Source organism: Sciurus carolinensis, chromosome 9, assembly GCF_902686445.1.
Source record: "Sciurus carolinensis chromosome 9, mSciCar1.2, whole genome shotgun sequence".
Taxonomy (NCBI): Eukaryota; Metazoa; Chordata; class Mammalia; order Rodentia; family Sciuridae; genus Sciurus; species Sciurus carolinensis.
In genome coordinates, this window is record NC_062221.1 from 80,702,241 (window position 1) to 80,727,063 (window position 24,823).

At 38.8% G+C, this 24,823-nt stretch overlaps 1 protein-coding gene and 1 long non-coding RNA gene across 12 annotated transcripts in view; one reads left to right on the top strand and one right to left on the bottom strand.

The window, feature by feature from the left end:
- Phldb2 (pleckstrin homology like domain family B member 2) overlaps positions 1-24,823 on the bottom strand; it is a 208,224-nt gene that overhangs the window by 92,798 nt on the left and 90,603 nt on the right. For 6 of the 10 annotated variants that reach the window (XM_047563147.1, XM_047563141.1, XM_047563140.1 and 3 more), the window contains exon 2: positions 15,437-15,612. In XM_047563147.1, the coding sequence (XP_047419103.1) occupies positions 15,437-15,557 (121 nt within the window). In that variant the 5' untranslated portion in view covers positions 15,558-15,612. Of the gene's footprint in view, positions 1-7,089; positions 7,248-7,444; positions 7,738-7,901; positions 8,038-15,436; positions 15,613-24,823 lie in introns of those variants that run through there. The other 4 variants (XM_047563145.1, XM_047563143.1, XM_047563144.1 and 1 more) reach the window with 4 other exon arrangements.
- Positions 7,199-24,164, top strand: LOC124992409 (uncharacterized). 2 transcript variants are annotated; one of them, XR_007110117.1, is made up of 3 exons: positions 7,199-8,182; positions 11,336-11,376; positions 23,568-24,164. It is a non-coding gene; the product is annotated as an uncharacterized LOC124992409 (long non-coding RNA). The 2 variants fall into 2 exon arrangements; XR_007110118.1 differs by lacking the exon at positions 23,568-24,164 and adding an exon at positions 11,907-11,959.

Below are 24,823 nucleotides of genomic sequence, written 5' to 3' on the forward strand. Positions count from 1 at the left end.
AGGAAGCAAGATTAAAATATGTAAATATTGTTCAAGTGTGTCAATGGGTAACTGGACCTTCATTATCCTATTTTTTAGTGTAAATTTTAAATTTCATGTATATTTAAAATTTTCCACAAAAAAAGTTTTTTTAAAAATATTCATTCTGCTAGCCAATACGAATAAAATTAAATATACACACTGACTTAAAAAATACAGTGGCTCACATTACAGAGAAGAATGGGGTTTTATTTGTACCTCCTAGATGACTTTTTTAAAGTATGGAATACCAATCCTCTACCATTCTGACTAAGGTCCTTAAAATGGATATATTTTTAAGTACCTTGGAGAAATTTGAAAGCAAATGAATGTGCTGTCAAGGTGACAAGTAAGCAGGCCCTTCTTTTAGCACACGTGCAAGATAGTGCTAGATGGAATACCTAAATCACCACTGTGATTTCTTCAGAAAGTTGAAATGTGAAAGTATTCAAAAAATAGCCAAGCATTCCATATTGTAAGGAATGTCACTCTCACAAAGAAAAAATAATGCTAAAATACAACACTTACGTATGAATGCTAAGGAAGGAAATAACAAACTCGTAAAGTTTTTAATTCTGTTACTGCTTATCTGAAAGTAGAGCAGCTCTTTAAGTAAGAAATTATAAATCCATGTTTTCAGGATTCTATACAGTTTTAATATTTAGATGAGGATTTCTAAATTTTCCCAAAAAAATATTTCCAGATGTTTCCTATTCTTGATCATTGGTACAATTCATCCCCGGGTTTAGGTGACTCTGCCAAGTCCCGTGTGAACCCAGAAAAGTCCTCCATTGTACAATGATGCCGACGAAAATCAAGACAGACATGTGCTGGAGACTTGGAGGTCTTGAATATTTGCATGCACCATATTTCAGATACCTCTTTTGAATCAGATAAAAAAAAGTACCCTTCTTAATAAAAACAAAAAACAATAAAAAAAACACCCTTTTTATTCTTTGAACTCAAAGTTAATTTCAATCAAAAAATAAGATAAATAAAGAATTCCAGAATCACTGGAGGTAAAGATCCTCTATCTTGACCCTGAAACTACCACTATGAACTTGAATTGAAGATTTTTGTACATGGGAGCAAAAATCTGCTGACTTTTCCATCATCCAAACCAGTAGAGATCAAAAGACAATTGGCTAAATTTAATTTTAATCTATGCTATTTTTCATAACTCTAGCCACCAGACCTAATAAAGGAAGTGGTTACATTAGGATGTTATTTTTATTGTAATGGTTAATCCAGTACAAAGAACAGTAGACAGGCTGCCAAGGACATGAGTCAGGACACCCTTCCTAGTCCTGGTTCTGCCAATTAACTGAAAGGAGTGAGATCTAGAGCAAGCCACTTCACCTCACCTGTCTTCATCTTGTTTTAGAAGGGGTTTTCCCATACTTAAGATGACAGTAAACCAGATGTGCTTTCTGATTTCTTTCTGAACTCCCAGGGATATAGGTTAAATAACACAAGAGTGCCCATTATATAATGCAGGAAATGGAAATGACCACAGAACATGAGCATGTTTCAGTGATAAGGTGGCAGCTATCTAATTGGGAAAAGATTTCACTGGCACTGTTGACCATGACATTCCAAGGGCATGGTGAATTGTTTTGGCATAACATAGTGGGAAAAAGGCCTGGTCAGAATTATGTTAATGTAATAGAGTGTGGATATTAGATTCAGCATGATATACAAGAGGTATTTTGTCTACATTCCCATGGTTTGAAATTTCCTTAACAAACCTTAAGCTGTTCCTGAAAACCTACTTCTGCAATGACGTAAGCAGAGTGGCAGCCAGGCATCACTTACCAGTCCCCTCTGAGCATCTCTTGGCTATAAAGCACTATACAGACTAGGTCTGAATTGGTCAAAAGAATGCCTAAGTTGGCCTTCCCTTGCTTTTTACTTGCATTGGTGTTAGCAGTAAAGTGGTCAAGAAATGAATCTTTAGCTAGGCACAGTGGCACCCACCTGTAATCCCAGTGGCTGGGGAGGCTGAGGCAGGAGGATCGAGAGTTCAATGCCAGCCTCAGCAAAAGCGAGATGCTAAGCAACTCAGTGAGACCCTGTTTCTAAATTTAAAAAATACAAAACAGGGCTGGGTTTATGGCTCAGTTGTTGAGTGCCCCTGAGTTCAATCCACAGGATCCCCTCCCCCCAAAAAGAAATGAATCTTGGAAAACTCTTATAAACTTTAGCTTTTTGTTTTTGCTATTTCATAGGTTAATTGCACGGGCACACTGCCATCTGGAAAAGTCACATGCAATATGTAAACAAAACACTCTAAGAAGATCAACACTAGTTTCCACTGAGCTCTAGGTTTAACAGCAAGTCTTAGAAAAGACTGACCCTACTTAAGGTAACAATATCAAATATTGGGGTGTACAAACTCTTCTTCATCTTACTTTGTAAAGAAAAGTAGTGCATCTAATAAATTCAAGTTATAAGCACTAAACAAATAGCTCTTCTAAAAACTCTAAAGACTTCTCCACATAATTTAGCTTATTGGTCTACACGTTATTTATCTGTTTCTTTGTATAGCAAGCTTCTGCAACCCCTGATGTTCCCTCACCTAAATAAAATGATTTTATACTTGGGTTTCTCTTATTTATCACTAGCTGTCATACTGCTTTAAAAATCCCACCTTTAAAGCAGCTATAACACAAAGCTTCTTTTCAACAATGTCTAAAAAATCCCTAAACATCATGAAAACAACTGTGTGCAAATTTAGCCCCTAGAAGGTCAAATTTCTGGGTGACTCTGAGATGATTACTAAATGTTTATGTTGAAGAGATCTGAAAAACTGAACTATTGTTTTGATTCCATTTATTTTCAAAAGACAAGAGTCACATTAATCAAATCTCCAAAAATATTTCCAGTAATGAATATTTTGAAAAAATATTCTCTCTCTTCTCTCATCATCTGAAGGAAAAAAGAAAAAAAACACACAAAGAGTAACAAGAATAGTCAGATAAAAAGTGGTAATAAAAAGGCTGTTGTGGTGAAAGTTGTACCCCATTTGCCTACGATGAATCAAAAAAAGAAAGGCTATTACCCCTTTAGTGCAGCACCTGCAGGGGGCAAATCCCTTAAAGGAGTCATTTTTAATATATTGTATGTACTTTGCTGTTGCATGTACTTTGCTTTGAGGTGTACCCATTCGCCAGTTGTTACAATGTTAGCTCCCTCAGCACTGTTCCCAGCTCTACCCTCTCCCAGGAAAAGTTTACTAAGAGCCCTCCTAAACTGTCAGAACCTCACAGATTTGAGGATTAGATGAGATAACTACCATAGCAGAATGTCTTGGCACACAGCACTAGAACCCCTAATCAAAGGCCTAATGTCTAACCATAGTAACATGAACCTGAGAGCACACATGTTTGCAATTGATCAGACCATATGTGCACAACTCTCTGATAATGAAAAACTCATTGAGATAAATCCTTTCCATACACAGAGCTATTCATGAATATCATACTTATCAGACTCTCCCAGGAAATTAACAATAACTTTGTATTCTATCATTTTCTTCCCCATTAGGTACACAGATGGAACAGTAGACATGGTGGGGTGTAAGAATAAGTGCAGTAGCTCAGGAGTTAGGTTATTTGGCTTGTTTTGCCACTACCCAGCCAACTTAGTGGGTGGGGGACAAAGGTGTCAGATAAAAAGAATCTGTAAGATTCCTCTTACCTCAGAATTATTTTGTCCTACTTGTCCAAAAAATACTCACATTTGAAATGTCTTTAGATTCCTAATCCAAGCTCTATGCGACTGAATTCATCTTAGATACCCACCCATAGTTTATGAATTTTTCCTACAATTGCCCCAAAACATAGTCATCCTTAGATGGCATCCTTAGATGCCAGGTATTCTTTCCTACATGCTCAGGAGGCCTCTCTCACTTTTCTTTCTAAGACAACCCTAACCATTCATGTACTCTGCTCCTAATGGATAAGGAAGGCAGGGGTGGAAAATCTCAAATGTTCTGTTTTGTACCTGGATTCAAAAGCAGCATCTGCTGTGTTGTGGAACCATCTGTTGCCCACTTTGCCATGGAAAGGATGGTTCAGGCTTCAGGAGTGTCACAGGCCACACAATGGAATTATCCCCTTCTTGGGGCTGATGCACCCAAACATATGCTTCACAGTCATCAAGGCTAATGCCACCCCTCCCCCATCTAAGAGTTTATTCTCTCACAATTAGTCAGGCCCAGTTTTTATTCATTTGTTAATTTTCTAAATTCCCTTTTGCCCAAAGACATAATTTTAAATTTTGTAATTCTGGGTTACAACTAGAGATATGCCCTTAACCACTGGAGCTTGCCAGTCACTAATCTGGACACCTCATTTGTAAAACTAAAAGGTTGAACTTTGTGAGCTCTGAGGCTCTCTTGTGCTCCAAATTACACTCCAAATTACTGTGATTTAAAGTCAACTTAGAGTCATCAATGAACTCAAGTTTTCCCATGTTTATGGTATACTGAGACTCTTAATGCCAAGGGTAAAAGACTCTACTGCAGAGAAAAGGCTTCTCTGACATGATCTCTTTGTATTGAGCACACACACTTAAATTTAAATAAGTTTCTTGAAGATCTAAATTAAATTAAGAACCCTAATCTTGTTTACAGCTGTCCCTGAGGCAATATTCTAGTACTGGGTTTGAAGCTCCATGATTCTTTGTGTGTTCTAGGCAGGAAGTTCATCAGCATCCAAGGTCTCTATTCACTAGATGTTAGTACTCCTCTACTCCCAGCTGTGACAAAAATTCATTGTTCCAGCATCCTCTGGGCAACAAACCCTTTCCCCCAAGGAGAACCCCTGCTGTCACACATAGCAGCATCTTTAAGAAAAAACACATCCTTTAGAAGGTGTTTTTTTTTTTTTTTTCCAAATAGATAACATTTACACAATTCACAAAGTACACCAAGACTTAACAGATTATAAACCACAGGCATTCCCCCTGAAAAATATAGTCACTCACTTTCCAAGTCATCCATAGGACTGCCTCCTTGTTAAGATTTGAAAATTAGCATACCCTAACCTCTATTACTGTAAGCTAACCATAACATCAATTACTCTATAAAAGTATTCTAAAGTAATCACATCTTCTACAGTAACTCTCCAATGCATTCTAAAACCAACCCTGCTTACAGACTTCAAAATAGAAAATAGAACTAGAGAGCAGAGAGTTTGGTTTACTCATTTTGGCTTTTTCTTCACTTTCCTTCACACACACACACACACACACACACACACAAATAAAATATTTCTGAAGCAGTCAGCTTTGGCCAAAGTTCTTGAAAAGAGGATTTAGCAAGCTTTTAGCCCAATTTCCTAAGTATCTTTCCTTCTCCCACATTACACAGAGATGGAGGAGACACCCCTTGCAGCCAGTCTAGCCCCAAAAGAACAGCAGCTGCCAGCTGCATGAAGCAGACTAAAGCCTGCAAATTGACTGAAATGATGACTACCCTAAGCCAAACATCTCATTTTTCCATCTGTGAGAATGGCTGGGATTTGCAAACCTTTGGGTCTCTGAAGGTGAAGGCTACACTGAGAGCAAAAGCTCAACTCTTCTGTGATATTAAAGTTAACACCAGTTATTGATGGTTTGGAGATTTTGCAGCTTCTTAAGCACATATGTTTAAGTTTCCACATTAAACGTGTAAAGAAAAAGCCCTTTAAATCACTAAGTAGAGGATGTGAAAAGGGAGCCATGTATAGACAGCACCGTTACTTTTCAAAGAACCTCAGCTTTTTATTCAAACAAATATTTACACAATTGAGGGCAATGGCACTAGGCATATAGCTATTCTTTTAAATAGTGGGTAGCTCCAAAGGTTTATTTATCCTAAACCCAACTACTCTGTTGCTATCCTACCAGGAACCAAGAATTCAAGTGCTCCAAGGGCAAAAGTTTAACCCTCTGAAACTGTGGACCTCATTCAGATCTCTTCCAGCTGAATTCAGACAGAAGACAAATCTCAATCATCCGGGTTAAAACAAACTAGGAAGCTTAAAGTTACAAGTCCAATAGTTGAAAATCTCCATCTGTGATCTATACATTCATATGATGAAGGAAATATGGCTGTCAAATATGTACACTAATAGGACTCCACATTTTAATGCCTCTATCTTATCCCCTCCCAATTGCACCTGGTTGTGACTTGCCTTGCATCCTACAACTCTTTAGAGTTGCAGAAGGAAGACTTTAGGCAAGAGGACCAGGCCAGCCCAGATGATTTCCAGTCCTGAGCAAGACTACCTACATAAAAAGCTGAGGTGTCAGTCCTTCTTTTACATAAGAAAGGTAAATGAGAAACCACTGGAAGCAGGTTCGCCTTCCAAAGAAAGCTCTTTCAAACAGGAAACTCCAACCCTGGGAGGGACAGCCTGTCAGCCTTTTAATTTCCTGGCGGTGGCGGGAGTTAGCCAGGTCCTCAGCGCTTTAATAAGTGATGACTGCCAGTGCGAAGTTATTAAATGTACCAACAAACATTTCACTACTCCGCGGTACAGGGCGCTGGAGAAACAGAGGGTCGAATCTCTCAAGGTTTCCAGTTTCTATCTCTAGCGGCGCACAGACCGCTGCATCATAAAACTTTTAGGAGATCCAAAGTTGAATTGGTATCGTAGGCTCTTGGTTGGAAAGCCTCAAGACTGAAACTCAAGCCTAGCTAGCCAGACATTTGGGGACAGGAGAAGGATCTTTTCTGGATCCCACGCCCCACACCATCCAGCCAGCCGCGGACCTTCTCTCGCAAGAACCTATCCAAAAGAACCCAATTCCTCTCTTTTTCAACATTTCAGAATTGTCGGCAAAAGTTTCCCCCGGTACCCCTAAATCCCGCCAGTTCCCTACAATAACTCTGGAATCATCTCCTTCACCTCTCTCCAGGACCCCCTCAACTGGAGGTTCACGCAGCTCCCCAGAGTCATATACAATGGGGTTCCGAGTACCCTAAAGCTGCATAGCTCGGGCCCCGCCGACCCTGGCCCGGGCTTTTGTCCCTACTGACTGCAAGAGAAGCTAAGAAAGTCTGCGCCCTAGGCGCCCACTCACCGTCTCATCTTTCTTTCGAGCTACCGCTCTCCGCTGGTCCCGCCACCCTGTGGCCTGGCCCTTGCCTCCGCCCTCCCTTTCTCCCTCCCTCGAGCCCCAGTCTCGGCCCTGGCCGGGTCCGGACGCAGCTCCAGTCACTACCGTGCGCCCGCCAGCCACTTCGGACTCGCGCTGCGCAGTCAGCGCGCCCCTCCTCGGTCCAGGCGGCCACTGCCTCCTCTCCGCCCCCAACCCTCCGCTGCGCAACCGGCAGCGACCAACTCCGCGGCGGGGGAGGCATTGTCGGCAAAGAGCCGCCCGGAGCGCAGAAGCAGCGCAGCCCCTTGCTCGCGGCGGACCGCAGCCCTCTTCTCACCTGGCGCGGAGGCGCAACCTGGTCCTCACCACAAGAGACAGGAAGGCAGAGTTGGTGCGCCACGCCACGCCTCGATGCCCACCCCCTCAGGCCGCGTTGGTGGGCTCCGCGCCTCTGGGTCCCGCGCCCTCGGCCCCCTACCTAAGCACAGCGGCAGGCACCGAGGAATTCGAGCAGTATAGTCGGGTACCCTCCCCGCTCCTGGGCAGTTTGCTGTCGGGGATTTTTACTGCTGCTGGAGGAGCTTGGATGTTCGCCCCATCGCTGGGCGCCACCCTCTCAAAGCTGCACTCACAGTAAGGTCGTATAGACTTTTGAGGCAACTTTATGAGCTGGAAGAAGGGCGGGAGAGTACACGTCCCTGAGTGATGATTTCCTCATCGAAGATGAAGTTTCTTCTGGGGAAACTCCAGGTGACCACACCTCCTCTAGACATTTCGCCCCCGGGCAGGTTTACCTGATGCGTCAGAAAAGCAACTGTGCAAAATCGTAGGCGAACGACCTCAGGCAAGGGCTGGAGTCAGGAGGTTTAGAATTCATTCATACCGATTGCCTTGCAGTCGTTTCCCTTTAAAGTTTCTGTATTTTCTAACATTTTTCTGAGCTGCAGTAACCAATGAAAACGATGCTGATATGAACGTCCTTCAGCGGTGCTTCCTCGGAAGGCAACGAAATGGACCCAGGACTGCCCACAGTCCACCTCCGCAGGCGAGAATGCAAATCTCTGCCAAATTCTGGGTCAGTCTCTGGGGTTACAGGGATGAAAGACAACAGCCCTGGAGGAACGCACAACCACAGGAAAGCACAACAAACTATTTAACTTGGGATGGCGTGGCTTTTAGGTCGTTTAGCTCCCAGAAACATTTTCTTCATTTCTAATATAGTAATAATAGTACTAATGCGGGAGGTCAGTTAAAATGCAAAGTACCTGTCACCGTGAGTAGATTCAATAGTCACTTAACAAACTGCTTATTCCATATGTTTTTCATTTAAGCAAGTGTAAGTCCAGCTTCTAACTTCATGGAGTACCTCACCTACAAGAATGCTTAATGTTTTATAGGACTTTTTTTTTTTTCTTTTCTGAGTTTCTGCCCTATAGAAATATACATGGATCAATTCAATGGTTAAAGGCTCCAGTAATTCTCTTACATATATAAATGTCTCCCTTTTATTGGGTCATCCTCATGAACTTAAATGTGTTATTTTTCTCATCTTAAAAAACAAACTCTATTGTATTCACTTCCCCCTCCTGTCATTTGCCCCCCCACACACACCTTTTTTTTTTTTTTTTCCTGTTCAGCTACAGCAAAACTCCCTTAACAAATTGTTAAGAAAAGCTGTCTTCAACTTCTCTCTTCTCATTCTTCCCATTTACATCAGTCAGGCTTTGCTTCTACTATGTCCCTAGAATTGTTCTTGTTGAAATCAAACTATGCAATTAAAAAATTGTTTCTTGGTCTTCATTTTACTTAAGACTATCAGCACAATTAGCAGTTGGTCACTTTCTCCTTCTGGAATCACTTTTACTTGACTTCCATGATACATTTTCACAGTTTTCTTCCTACCCACTTGTTGCTCCTTTTAACTTTCCTGTACTGGTTCTTTCTTTTCATCTAATCTCAGAACCCTGGAGTGTTCTGAGTTCAAACTTGGGACCTCTTCTCTAGTCTCACTCCCTTGGGAATCTCATCTTGTCTCATAGCATTAAATGCTATCTATATGTTGATTACTACCAAATTTTACCTCTAGCCTGGCCCTTTCCCCTGAATTCCAGGCTCCTGGCAACTGCCCACTTCGATGCCTACTGAACTTCTCACACTTAACGTTTCCACTGAAGTTCCTCCCTCTGTTCTTCAGCCACAGAAATCATCCTCGCATCAGGTCTAAAATTTTGGTATTGTCCCACTTTTCTTCTTGCCAATCCATCACCCAAACTGGGTAAAGGACCTGACTCAGCCACTTTACCAGCCAACTCATTTGAGTGCATTATTTACCCTCGTTGAGAAACAAATTGTTATCCTCAACACTCATTTATGGATTAATGTGATATTTCTTTGCACAGGGATAGATAACACTAACAGAGCAATCAAAAGAATGGTCTCCAACCACACTCATTCTTCTGTGGAACTTGTTTGTTGTTAATGACATTGACTGTGACATGGTACTTTGTCCTACATAAATGGAGTTTCACATTATGCACTCCTTTTAGAATTTAGTAGTGGGATAAGTTTTTTTCTCTCTTAAAAATATATTCTTTCATCTCTTAGGAAATGTATCTTCATCCATTTTCACATTAGATTTGCAGTCATTATTAAGGAGAACTCTAAAACCAGTGCTTCCCTTTGTATTTTAATGTTCAGGAGACTCAGTCAAACTTACTATTAAATTATTGTATAATAGTTATAAAGATGTTCCTTTCACCTCCTTTTTAATGTCTTAGATGTATTTCTATTTCAAAAACCTTATTGGACATTTGGATTTTACTCTGTGTTCTCAAATATACATTTAAATAGATGAAGTACAAATAACACGTTAGCTATTCAAATAAACACCAGAAAATTAACCAAAATTACAATGGAAATCACTTTAACCTCCCAGGGACACAAAAGGACAAATATCTCAACTTTGTCTCCTCAGCCAGTTTAATGATTATCCCCACATGCTGCTTTATGTTTAAACTATTACAAGACTGACTAATTATACAGTGATTAATGTCTGCATCAAAACATTCTCTTTGTGCCTTGTTCTCAATCTCTTCTGTGAGTTTATTTTACAGTCAGGCAGGGAAAGTATGCCGAGTATGAGTGTGTGAGCATGTATGTGTGTATGCACTTGTGCATATGTGTATCCTTCAGATTAACCTACCCCAGCTGTCTTTATCTGGCTCACTTTCTAATTACTTGAGGACCTTGAATTGGTCTTCTTTACCTTCATGAAGAGCTTAAAACAAGGAGTTTTCTTTGTACCTTATCTGCTTAAATAGAGAAAACAACCATCACTTCTGCAGCAGGGCTTCTCAATATTGCAGGGAATTCAGTTTCTCTTCTGTTAGTCTTTATTTTTCTTTTTATCTGACTTTTACTATCCTTCCACTTATCTCATACCTTGATTTCAAATTCATCCTTTAATGTATGTGCGTGTGTGCACATATGCATGAGTATGTGTTTTGAGTCACCTGGGGTAGAAATAGAGGTGCACATTCGATGTGTCAGGTATTTGTGGACCTCATTGCCCGCGAGACTTCTGACAACTTAGAGCAGGATTAGAATTAAAACATGAGAACAGTTAAAACAAAGGCCAATTTACTAAGCACCTACTAATAGCTATACAATGTGCAAGATGTAGGGAAAATGGCGATCAAAGAAAGCATTTTCTGTCTTTGAGGATTTTACTGCCTAATATATAACAGGTACTATAAAGAAAAGATACAAATGACTTCAGATAAAGGGGTATCTGTGCCCAGTGAGTCCACCAAGGAAGACCATATGTGTGACCGTCATATTGAAAGAAAGGGGCTATCTAGCAGAGGAAATGGCATGAGCAATGCAGGAGGACAGTAAAGCCAAGGAATGCTGGGAAATGTGATAATACAGCCTGCCCGTGCAGACAGGAGGGAGAAGTAGGAGATAAGACCTAAGTAGCTGGGGCCAGATTTGGGGGAACTGGAGAGACGGATTTGAATTTTAGATTTCATGTCTAATACCATGTTAATTATGTCATTTCCTTGCTCTAAACTTGCACTGGCTCCTCCTTGCCTGACAAACACCGGAAGAACCAGTGGCTGTGCAGGAAGCAAAACCCGATTCTATAAGCCTAGGAAGAAGGAAAGATGAGCTTTAGCCACAAAATTTAAAGACGCCAATAAAGGTGTACTGATGATGTTTCCTACAGAAAAGGAATCGCTCCAACACCTATGTTCACTAAAACCCCAGGTAAGAAAGACACTGAATCTCTGCCCATTCCTGGCTGCCATCCTTTGTTTCATGTTATGGTGACTCCATAGTTAAAGGTCTTGCAATTCTCACAGAAATAAATATGGAACGGGTAACTTTTGGTGGTTGGGTCAGGTGTTGGATATTTAGTGACAAAACAATTAAATGATTTCCCCCAGAGTTTCAGGCCTACTTGTGTGAGATTTTTATTTCATTTATTTATTTATTTTGGTTACTGGGAATTTAACCCAGGGACACTTAACCAATGAGCTACATTGCCCGACCTTTTATTTTTTATTGAGACAAAGTCTTGCTAAGTTGCTTAGAACCTTGCTGTGTCTGGCCTCCATCCTTCTTCTGCTTCAGTCTCCAGAGTCTAGGATTATAGGCATATGCTGCTGTGCCCAGCTTGTGACCTGTTTTTTTGTTTTTTTGTTTTTTGTTTTTTTTAATCTTCCACATTATGGGACAATTTCATTGGTTCTATCAGAGATTTATAACTACAACTAATAAAAACATTGTTATTCCAGGTACGGTGGCACACATCTGTAATCCCAGCAATCTGGAAGACTGAGGTAGCAGGATCACAAGTTTGAGGTCAGTCTCAGCAAATTAGTGAGGCCCTAAGCAACTAGGTAAAACCATTGTCTCAAAGTAAAAAATTAAAGGAGCTGGGAATGTAGCTCAGTGAGAAAGTGCCCCTGAATCCAATCCCCAGTACCAATAAATAAATAAATAAATAAATAAATAAATAAATAAATAAATAGACTGGGAATATAGTTCAGTGGTAAAGCACCCCTGGGTTCAATCCCCAGTGTCAAAAATAAAAATTAAAAAAATAAATAAACACCAAACAAAAAATATAAAAAGAAAGAAAGAAAGTAAAAGATTTACTGTTAGTCCCCAATGAGTTCAAAATGGATGTTGGAAGAATTTATTTCTGATACAGGTAGTCATGTTTACAACTAGTACAATCCTTCTAGACTCATTTGAATTTCTGGCTATCCTCAAGAACCAGGAATTTCTGTAAGTTATAAATATGCCATAAAGATGATCAAAATTTACTTGCTGTGTGGTCCAAATGAGAACCCAAAGAAACTCTATTTAAAATGTCATTTTCTTATTATCAATTTTCAAAGGTCAATTCTTAAGATAGTATTAACATTGTGTTTCCAAGAGTGATATAAGACTCTCCAGAACTTTAGCATGGGCATATGGATATACTATACCTTTAGTGTTAATATTAGAGTTAGTTAGCTTTATACAAAACTTAACAACCTAATAATACACAGGAGAAACATTAAGTTTATTGAAGTGAATGTGGTAGTTGAAAAGCAAATATAAGTATGTTTAAAGTCTACACCAAGACTATTGGCCCAGTTTTCTGGGGCTTTTTTTTTTTTTTCTGATTCCTCTGAAAAAAATGCCGAGGTCAGATCTGGTTACCCCTCACACCACCCCACCTCACACACAAAACTGAAGTGCTGGGAAAGGGAAACTTCCTAGGAGAGTCCAATTCCTCACATTTGTTGAGCGTTGATGAGCAATGTCAACACAAGCCCCAGTGTGGTTTGTTGCTTTCCTCTTGGAAAGCTAGTTTTGTCCCACATGCAGAAGTTATCAAAGTGGCTACCCAGGTGGAAAATTCTTTACACTGGCAATTTGGAAGGATCCATATCAGTGGAAGGCAACATTACACTTGATGAATAATTCACTGGCAATTACTTCTCAAAAGAGTTTTAACTCTCATGGGTTGTTAAGAGTATTTCTGGTTAAATCCTCAATGACTTTGTAAAGAGTTGAATGCTTTGGTATTATTGGAAATAGCAGTCCTTATTTTCCATTCCAATTGCCACAATCCTCAGTACAAGAAAGAAGGAGGGTCATGGGGGACACATGGAGGAGGTTAGGGGTCACATATTACACACCTCCAAAGGAATACCCCTCAACATAGCAGACCAAATCATTGTCACCATCCCCCATGTGACCCCTCAGCCTCTTTCTTTGTTATATTCTATGATTCAGTAAAGATCACCCTATATCCAACTCCCCAAATCTGGAAACTGTATGCAGTTTCTCATGCTTCCTTAATCCCTACTAATAATTCATAGCTATTATCATACATCATATAATTTTTACCTCTTTTTTTTTAAGTGCTGGGGATTTAACCCAGGGTTCTGTACATACTAGGCAAGTGCCCTTCTACTAAGCTACATTCCTATGCCTTTTTACCTCTTAAATATTTGTTAGTAATACTCTTTGCCTTATCCTATATACCTTCATTGATTATATGCTACTTTCAATTCCCACTTGAAGAGATGGGAAGGAATAAGTCCAGAGATCAGGGGAGATGGATTCTTTTTAGACCTGGGACTGGAGGGACACTAGGTTTGTGGTAAGCAAGGCTTACCCAAGCTAAAGGAAGATGGAAGATTCGTATCTTAGAGAAAGGGTCTAGAAGCATCAAACCCAAGGCCCTGTGCATTTAAACATGAGAAGTGATGGGGAATAGTGGAGTTGCTTATTAATGGCTCAGATTTTGAAGCTTGTGTTTATGGTTGGATGTGATGGCTAGAGAGCTGGAGTAGCCAGACTTTGGGATTATAATAAGCCCCTAAATCAAGTTTCTGGTCTCAACAGCACAAATTAAATTTTCAATTATTTTATTAGTCACCCTCCCCCATTTTCCCACAAAATTCTAAACTTTGTGAGGGCAGAGATTTTTTCCCCTTATATTCCCAGTGCAATAAGGCATACATAATGGACACCAAAATATTTGTTGAATAATTACATAAACTGGTCTTGAATACTGAAAATCTAATTGTATTACTTCAATGCTTGGAATTCTTCAGTGACTCCTCAAAGACTTTAGGATAAAATAAATCAGGAATCCTCAGGTTAGCAAAAAAAACAAACAACACAAGATAAGTCATCTGGATACTCTAGGTTACTTCCAAATAGTTTACCTTTTCTTCCCTCTTTCTACAAGGAGGGGACGTTCAAATCACAACAAAATACTCAGTTATTCATGTATCACACTGATTCACCTCTTCCTTCATAACCACAGTTTACCTAGTACTTGTTAATACAAGAATCACCCACTCCAGAAAGCTTTGCCCAACTCCGTGCCCAGTTTTAGTCAAGTGCCAAAGTATTTTGTCACTGTCATTTCAATTTTTCTCTTTTACCATTCCTGTCTTCTTGAGATACACACACTCTACAGACTGCCCACAATAGAGTAAGACAATTCCTTAAAAATCAATCTGTGTGTGAGTGTGTGTGTGAATATATATGTTTCTGGTTTTCTGGAGCTTTTTATTTTAACTCTTTGTGTCTAGAATTTAGCATAATGAGTAAGTGAAAAATTAAACTTAGTTTGAAATCACCCTTAGTAGAAGAGGACTGTGCTGTGCACAGTCAGCTGATCATAGGGAAAGACTAATGAGTTTGGCTCACATCAGATCTCCAATAAATCCCTGAGCCCCCCTGGTTACTTGTTTATCTGATACATAATAAAAATAATGAAGAAAATGGACAATTTATAAAGCCATTCATTCTGTTTTAGTGTCAGTAAACATTTTAGAAACATTTCAACCAGCACCACATACCCTATGAATTGGAAGTAGTTGAGTTGGAGCCTTGTCCCTCCTGGGAGGAGACAGTAGGATCAATTGCTCTGTTACAGCCTAAAAACTTGGGACCTTTCTTTATGCATGCCATCCCACCCATTCTGTGCAGGCTTTGCTTTCTAAATGACTGGTGAGCCACTGAAAAAGACCTCTACACACCAGTTACTTTCATCTTCCTGCCGCCTAGTATCTGGTTTAAACAAACCCTCAGCATGACTTCAGTGAGGTATGGAGCAGTGCCTGTCGGGGAGCTTGTGACCAGAACTCTGGGCAGGGATCATCAGCCTCAGACTCTCTTCCTGGTGCTTGCTGGACTACTGAATTTATAGTGGAAAATACTAGCTCATTCTTAGCATGTATTGTGGAGAAGGTACTTGTAAGTATGTGTTTAAAGTCTCTGGGAATGAAGTACACACTGGGAAAGTTCTCACCAAAATGTTGTGCATCACCAACTCCATCTTGTTTGGGCTCCTTTCTCTGGGTTTCTTCTCTGGGCTCCTCTCTCTGGGCATCTTCCTCAGGCTCTTCTCTCTGGGTATCTTCCTCCTCCATCAGGATATTCTGGTGATTCTCAAAGGAGACACTGGGACCAATGCCAGTCTGTATTCTGCCAGAAAAGAGAGATACCATGATTGGGAAGTTGAAAGCTGAACTGACCTCTAAATACTAAAGGTCAACAGAGCTTCATCTGTTAAACACAAGATGTTGAATATCTGGGAAACACTGAGTCCTTTTGAAGTTGAAAAGCAGATATCCTGGGTCATCCTGTTATCTCACTGCTAACTCTCCTTTAGAATGACAAAACTTAAACACCACCATCACCACCAACGAAAGCACCATTTTTGGATGGAATGTTTATAGATTTTTTTAAAAAAAAACAAACTCCTGCAAATAAGTACAGAAGTTCCCTTTTATCAACCCCAGTGGATGCCTGAAACTGCAGATAGTATTGACCCTATATATACTATGTTTTTTCCTGTATCTATGAGGAAGTGTAATTTATAAATTAGGCCTAGTAAATGATTCATATTAACTAATAAAAATGGAACATACTGTAATAAAAGTTATGCAAATTATGTTATTTTTTCTCTGTGTGTAGATATAATATTATAGATCTTAAACTTCAGCATGTGATTTTTTTTTCTTTCTTATTTGATCAAGAAAATTCACCTTTCCACTTAAAAGGAACATTTTGTGGCTGATCTTTGACATATCTCCAACTCCATCAGATATACTGGCATATCCAAATTGCCAGCATCAATACCTTTACTTTATGGGGCCTTTACTAAGTAAAATAAGGGTTACTTGAACACAAGCACCACAATGCAGCGACAGTTGATTTGATATCTGAAATAGCTAAGTGATTAACATGGAGGTAGCATATATGATATGTATACACTGGACAAGGGATGATTCATATCCCAAGCAGGATGGAGTAGGATGGCATGAGAGTTCCTCATGCTACTCAGAGGGCATGCAATTTAAAACTTATGAATTGTTTATTTCTGGAACTTTCTATTTAATATTTTCAGAATAAGATTGACTGTGGGACACTGAAACCATGGAAATTGAAAACATATACAAAGGAGGACTACTGTGCTACTAGACAACACATAGACCAAAAGAGGGACATTTTTCTTGGCCTGGCTGTATTTGCTTGGGTTTTTTGTTGCTCATTTTCTGTTTTTATCCTGCACTTATTATTTACCAGCCACCCTCTTAGGTGTTTTGTCATTTTTGTTTATTTTAATTTTTACATAATCCCATATTATGGAGAATAATATTGGTTCCAATGCTTGATTTTATCTGTCTTTTTCATCATAGCCATCCTAATGGGTGTGAAGTGGTGTCATATTATGTAATTGATAGGCATTTCCTTAATAGATAATGATATTTTGCATTTTCTCATGTGCTTATTAGTTATTTATACATTTCACTTGGAGAAATAACTAGTTCATTTGACCATTTTGAGTTCAAGAGTTCTTGATATTTTGCTGGGTGTGGTGGCACACACCTATAATCCCAGTGACTTCGGAGGTTAAGGCAGGAGGATTGAAAGTTCGAGGCCAGCCTAAATATCTTAGCAAGACCATGTCTCAAAATAAAAAAGGCTGGGGATGTAGCTGAGGAGGAAGATGGTAGCTTAGCTCACTCTCTCCCATTTTGAGAAAAATCAAATTTCTCATAATCTACATTCTTCAAGTATGTATCTCTATACTTGGATACTTTATACTCTGTACTTATATACTCTAGAGATATATGCCAACTTGATATGTTCAAAATTTAGTTTTTCTTTTCATTCCATATTGGCTCCATTTCTTGTATTTCTATTCATAGATAATGATCCCATCATCCATCACTTACCCAAATTATACTAGACTTTCCCCTGTGCCCACATATCAGTTCCAGTAAGTCATATTGGCCTGATGAGTTTTGCCTCACATATTACAGAGTGTGCCTCACTCTCTTAACGAAATGCCCTAGTTTAACTGTTTATTGACATCTCTCCTCTGAAATGTTATATACACCTTTAACTGGTCTTTCTACCTCCAGTTCTGCTACCATTAAAATCCATCCTCCTTAATATATCAGGGACAATTTAAACAAATCCTGATACGTCTTAAGCTTTTCAAATAGAGATGGGAGTTGTCACATTATGGGGTAATGTACATTACTGGTTTTGTGACATTTGATAACCCAGTCTTCCTTAGCATCTACCTGTTTTGTAAAATGAAAACGATAATATTTCACCTTAGAGTCACTGTGAGAAGGAAGTGAGAAAATATTTGACCTAGTATGTGTCCAACAAATTGGAGCCCATATGATGCTAGGACCATGTCATCTCCTGGGGCACTCCTGAAGAGAACACTGGGCACATTAAAGGTGAGGGATGCCCAAACTGAAAGCCAGGAACTCCTCAGGGAGCTCTTGAATGTATGGTTTAATTTATATGAAATGTCCAGAATAGGCAAATCTATAGACACAGAAGGTAGATTAGTAGTTACCCATTGCTTGTTGGGGGAGGTAGAGGAAGGACAGTGGGTATAGTTTTGGGGGGAATAATGATTCTGGGTAAGTGGGTTGATATGTGAAAAGTGGGTTGAACTTTACACTTTCAACAGGCAAACTATATGGTTTATAAACTATATATCAATAAAACTGTTTTTAAAAGGGAGCTTCACAGAGGACTTTTAAGGTGGTGAAAATATTCTGTATGATACTATAATGGTGGGTCTATGTCATTATAGAGTTGTCAAAAGTCATAGGCTATACAAACCAAGAGCAAACTCCCAAGTAAACTGTAGACTTTGGGTGATTTTGATGGAACAACATTGATTCATCAATCATAACAAACGTACTACTCTAATGGGGAAGTCAATAGAGAGGAAGACTATGCATGCAGGGATAGGGGGTATATGGAAAACATTTGTAACTGCTCAGTTTTGCAATGAACTTAAAACGGCTCTAAAATTAAGTCTTAAAAAAAAAAAAAAAAGACAGGTCTGAGGAAAGGAATATTGACAGAGGTAAAAGCAGAACACTGCTAAAGACCAGATAAAAAGCAACCACCATTTTATTTAAGACTTAGATGCCAGATCCTTTGCTAAGTGTTTTACCTACGTTATCTCCTTTAATCTTCACCACAGATCCATAGCTATTAGGTACTTTTCCCTCATTTTACAGACAATACAATTAAAGCTCGAAGAAAACATAAAGATCTGTCCAATGTCAACAAGAAGAAACAGACAAATATGCGATTAGGTCTGGTTCAGTCCGCTTCTTGAAGCCTGCGCTGTGCAGTCTCCCACGAGCTGTGCTTTTCCTCCTAACTCCAGCTTCCTAGCTTCAGTGATTTTAGGCCCATCTCTTTTCCCCAGGCACTTCCACAATATTCTTAGTGAGAAGACTGTCATCTCTGCAGTCCTAGTAAGGGGCTCTGGAATGACCGCACCTCTGAATGGGTGCCCTCCTTACCTCCCCGACACTGGGGGATCCTGGAAATATGGCTCCTGCCCTGCATGAAGTGACTGCCTGGTGCTCAAAATACCAAGTGATAAAGTAGTTGAGAGCTCCAGGAAGGGAAATTTCATCTCTTTAATGCCCTGTTTGAGGAGGTTATGGGTGAAGAAAAGAACAAAAACTGATCTCAGTGTTTATAAAGAGATGATGCTCACACTCACCTTCTTTCCAAGATGATTCTCAGATTTTGTGATTTCAACCCAACCTTTCCTCTTTCCTCATCTAATCCTTGCAGACACACCCACATAGTACCCAGTACATGTTCAAGACATTTTATTTTTCCATTTCTTTCACAATTCCTCCTTCTGTGCCCAGTTGACACCCATCAAGAGATTACTGCTTAAATTCAAACCTATAGTCTGGAAAGAGGTAACAATAAAAGAAGGGACGAAATACAAACCTGGCTCTCTCAGCTTCTCCTCTGTGACTTGGTAGTCAGAGCAAAATGCAGGAGACTGTTTAAACTGAGACACTGAGTGTCTCCCTAGGAAACCATAGCACCTGTACACCCCCCCCCCCCCACACACACCACTTTAGTACAATGTGAGAAGTCAGAGGGGCTGGGGTGTAGCTCAGTGGTGTAACACTTAGCATGCATGAGGTCTTGGGTTTGCTCTTCAGCACCAAAATCTTTTTTGAAAAAAGTACATTTTTAGAAGAGGAAAAGAAAAAAATAAAAATAGTTCTTTATAATGAAATATCCCAATATTCATGTGGGTTTACACTGTATCAGACACTGTACTGACGTCTTTATAGACATTTTATCATTTAATTCTCATGCAACCATTTGTGATAGGTTTTCCTATGTGAAAGGTGAGAAAATTGAGGGCAGAAGAGGAGGAATAACCTCTCTAAGGTCATAAAGTAAGAGAAGGGATGAGCAAGTTCCCCAAGGTCTAGGTACCTCAAGAGTCAGGCCTTTCCATCTCTATATTACACTGTCTCCTTTGTCCTTTCTGTTAGCACCAAGCCCCACTTCCTGGAAGCTGGTCTCTTAAAAATAATATGGAGGAAAATGGTTCTAAATGTAAATATGTTTGTAAGCAACCATCCTCTATCAATTTAAAAATGCTAAATTAAACATTAGAAAACAAAACCAAACAGGACACTAAGAAAATATACCGTGGCAAAATAAGATTTATTTCTGGAATGCAAGTATGATTCATATGAGTAAATCTGTTAATATAAATACCATATTAGTAAATGTAAGAAGAATAATCACACAATTATCCCCAGATGCAAGAAGACAAAACAAAACTTGACAAAATTCAGTGACTGTTCCTGGAAAAAACACTAAGAAAACTAGGAATTGACTCAAATTTCTAAAATACATTGATTCTTCCTTTGTTGCTGTTGTTGGTACTAGGCTTTGAATCCAAAGGTACTCTACTGCTGAACTATATCCCCAGTTCTTTTTTATGTTTTTTATTTTGATATGGGGTCTTGCTAAATTGCAGAGGCTGGCCTGGAACTTGTAATCCTCCTACTTCAGCTTCCTACCTTGGTCCTTTTAAAACCAGAGGTATTTCAAGTAAAATTAGGAAAGAGGTAAGCATGCTCATTATCTCCGCTACTCTTGAACAGTATTCTTGAGGTATTAGCCAAGGAATAAAACCATTTCCAGTGGACAGGATAGTTTACCTAGAGAACCTGAGAAAAATCAATGATAAACCAGAAAAACTGCAAAGGTAGCACTAAGTACATTTTTTTTTTTTCTGGAAATGAATGGTGAACACAGTATTCATCACCCCTGAGTACTTTAATATATAACCCTTCAGAAAAAGATGTTCTCCAGATAACTATAATACAAGGATCAAATTGAGGAAATCATTGTTGACACTAACATGGAATTCATGAACTCCATTCAAGTTTAATTTATTATCCCAATATTATTCTTTATGGGATCCAATCTAAGAACATGTGTTATATTTCGTTGTCATGTCTCTTCAGTCTTTTTTTCAGTCTGTAAGAGTGCACCATGGGGTCTCTCATACACTTATTTATTCTCATTCCTACTCGGAGTAGAACCAGAGCTGATGAAAAAGGCCAAGATTGACCACAAACAAAGCCCATTCTGCCAGACACATAAAATTAATAATTGCTTGAGTGCATAGAGAGGTGAGGAAGTGATGTCATGCTTTTATCTAATTTTACCATAAAAGCTTTGAAGCAGTCTGTAAAAATAGGAATATGTTAAACTATTCATCTTTGCTGAATTCTTCCCAGGAAGAATGCTTACAAAAAAAAAAAATTCTTGGATTTCCAAAACAGTTCTAAGATAATTTCTTAGGTTAGATTTAGAAGTATATCTCTTAGGTTAGTATGTTTTCAGGTCTGGCTGGTTTCCAAGTCAATCTTGGTTAAGGAGCCTGTTCTTGCAGTAAATTTTAAACAGGCATGCTGAGAGTCCAACTTGTATTAACATGAGTTCAAAAGTTCTAAACTGACTCTGTCTTAAAATTCAGTTGAAAATTCTTAGAAATCTATCAGATATTCCATGGGGTGATAGTTCAAATTTCTTTATATGTAAAGCTGACAACTATTTTTCCATAATTACATAAGTTTTCATCTACATAGACTGTATGAAGAATATTTAAAACATAATTATTACATAGATCACTGTCATGCTGTTCTTCTCTGATGAATGTTTGTTCTCATTACATTTTCTGAGTAACCTACCCAGACACATAAGTGGTTATTTCTTATTTTTTTTAAGTTCACAGGCTTTCTTGAGCAAGTGTAAATTATCACATCCAGAGTTCATTTTTTAATAAAAAATTCTAGATTTTTTTAAGTGCCCAGGATCCATGTTTTTGAAGCTTACCCAGTATAAACACATATAAAGCTTGGTATTCTACTTTCTAGTCAGTTTCTTGGTGGCAGAATTCCCCCAACACATACCTTCTTTATGGAACCAGTTTTGTTTGTATGTTTGTTTTTAAGAACAGATTGAAAAGAAAGGGGGTTTCCAGGGAGTTTTTTAAAATACAGATTTCTTAAGTCTACTTTAGTCTTTCTGAACCAGAATTTGCATTGTGGTCCCAGTAAGCTTCATTTTAAAGAAATTTTCCAAGAAAGCTTTCTGTAATGAATTTAAGGCTTACTTTGGTAAGTGCTGAGAAGTTATGTTTCACAGAATATCAGTTTAGCAGAATGAGCCCTGAAAAATTTAAAGGGCTTGGAAAATTATAATCTCTTCTTAGCAAACCATGACATATTTCATATTTACATATATACATACATACATTTAATATGTATAGATGCTAAAGAAATATTATTTAATTTTGCTTAATCTAGCATTTCTTAAATTTGAGGGCAGCACACACTTTATTTTTAACACAAAACATCTACTGTAGGACCTTCCAAAGCACAGACTTTGTCAAAGATTGATCTAGAAAATAACATTTTCCATGTCACCTGTCTTTTTTAATAGATCAGCAATGATTTGATGTTAGGCAATTCAGTAATGAACATAACTGAAGTTGTTCATAAAATTATTATACAAGGTTTCTTAAGGCCCTCAAGCACAGTGTTATTCTATGACTTTTCCTCTGTTCATTCCTAAACTTAAGATGTTAAAACACAGACAACTGTTAATTGGTTTGATAATTAGTATGCATTGATATCTCACCATGTGCCAGATCTGTTCTAAGTACTTTGTAGGCATCACACCTTTCAACACACAGTCCTATAAGGTAGGTTTTATTATTTTAACAATGTTATTAAAGGATAATGAGGCCCAGAGAAATTCAGTATCTAAACCTAAGAAAGCACACAGTAAGTTGTAAAACTGATCTTACAGACATTAAATCCAGGTGTTCACATGCACAACCTACTAACCACTTCATTATTCCACGTGAGTAATATAGATTCCTTGTCAATCTCATTCACAGCCAGATTCCCTTGTCCATGAATTCCTAAACCCTGTCCTTGACTCTTGTTCTCCCTTCTGAGTTACAGATAAACATCACTGATTGTTAGACATTTCAGCGATATCTGAAATCTAAACTTTTCAGTAGAATCTCATCTCCCCCCTCAAAAGGACCCCTTCCTTTGACTATCTTCTTTCATTTGTTCATTTATTTCTTCCTATGACAAATAAAGAGTATCTGCTGCCTTGTGTTTGGCACTCAGCTCTGATGGACATACACAGGTGAACAGAACTTTTGTTCTTCCTTATAACTTCTGTTCATCTTATAATTCCAGTGAATACATGCTTCATCATGTCCTCTTTCTCCACAATGTCCTTCTGGGTTCATCTTCAGCAGTGGTTTTATTCTCCAATTGCTGTGAAATCCATTTGAAAGGGAACTTGACTGTGCCAGATTACCTTTGTATGACAAGTCATTAGCACGACCACAGGTGCCATGGCAAATTGTGTTCTTAAAATTACTCCACATGCCATGTGTCATTGGGAGCCCTCCATTATGAGGTGGGGTCATGTTTCTCCCTTTGGATCTGGGAGGGCTTGTAAGTGCAATGGACAAAATGTTATGAGCTTTTCAACTCTAGGTGCAAAACAACTTTTTCCTGACCCTTTAGGGATACTTGCCCTTGGAACCCAGGTTCCAAGCCATAAGGAAGGGGAAAGACTACGTGGAGTAGCTACATAAAGGTGTTTATGATGACCCACTGAAGTCCCAGATGACATCTAGCACCTACCTCCAGAGGAGTAGTGAGCAAGAGTCCAGCTGATTTCCTGCCCTAGACTTTGAATGTCTCTGACTGATGCCAGGGAAAAAAGACAAGATGTTTCTCAACAGCCTTACCTAAATTGCAGATTTGTCGTCGTCGTTGTGAGCTGCTGAGTTTTGCCATGTCTGTAACCCAGTGATAGCTAACAGAACAAGTGCCTCCCTTTGTTTTAACTGATTGGCACCAGGACACAGTCACATGGCATTATGCAATGCTTCCTGGAAGGAGCTGCTACTGGGGAGGCAGGCACCATATGTCAATTATGTCTCATTTTGTTAAGATTTTAATCCTCTTGGGCACTCAATAAAGCGCTTGTGTGTAGTATGCATCAAATTTGTTGGACTGAAGTGAAAAACATAGTGTGATAGCAAGAACATGCACTTTGCACTCAAAACTACAGTTCCAGCTGTGTGGTAGAAAGTAAGTTGCCTCTTCAACCCATCGCTTTCCCCCTTTCTGAAACTTATGTGAGGATTAAAATATTTAAGGTATATAAAAGAGTATGCGACTATCAGTGAGTCTCTCCGTCTCTCTTTTTTTCTCTCATATTTTCTCTCGAGGTTTTAGTTAAAAGAAATGAGAAAAAAAAATATTGCCACTTAATTACAAAGGATCTTGACATTTTTTAGGTACTGGGGACTCAGAAGATTAGAAATGGGATATGCATAATGTAAGTTTTAAGAACATAAACATCATAAATTAATATGATGGCCAGGGTAGAATGAGACACTGATTATAAAAAACAGATAGAACACTGTTTTTTTACACTCTAAGCACATTAGGGTCTTAAATAGGAGCTAACAAATGCAGCCAGGGGAATGTCAAGTTAGGAATAAATGGCAGGATGATATTACAAAGAAATCTCCATAGGCCTTGATTGATGAGATTGGAATCTACAAATGGGAAGATTAGAATAAGAGAAGAGAGTTCCAAAATTGATCCCAATAATTTGGCAGCATTTAAAAAAATTGTTCACACAGAATACTTTATGATCCAGCAAGTTGTAAATCAGGATATGTAATTATATCTGATTTTTTGTTAGAAGTAGCAAAAAAAAAAAATGTCAGAAAGAATTGATGCTAAACTTAGTGCTATTTTCCTCT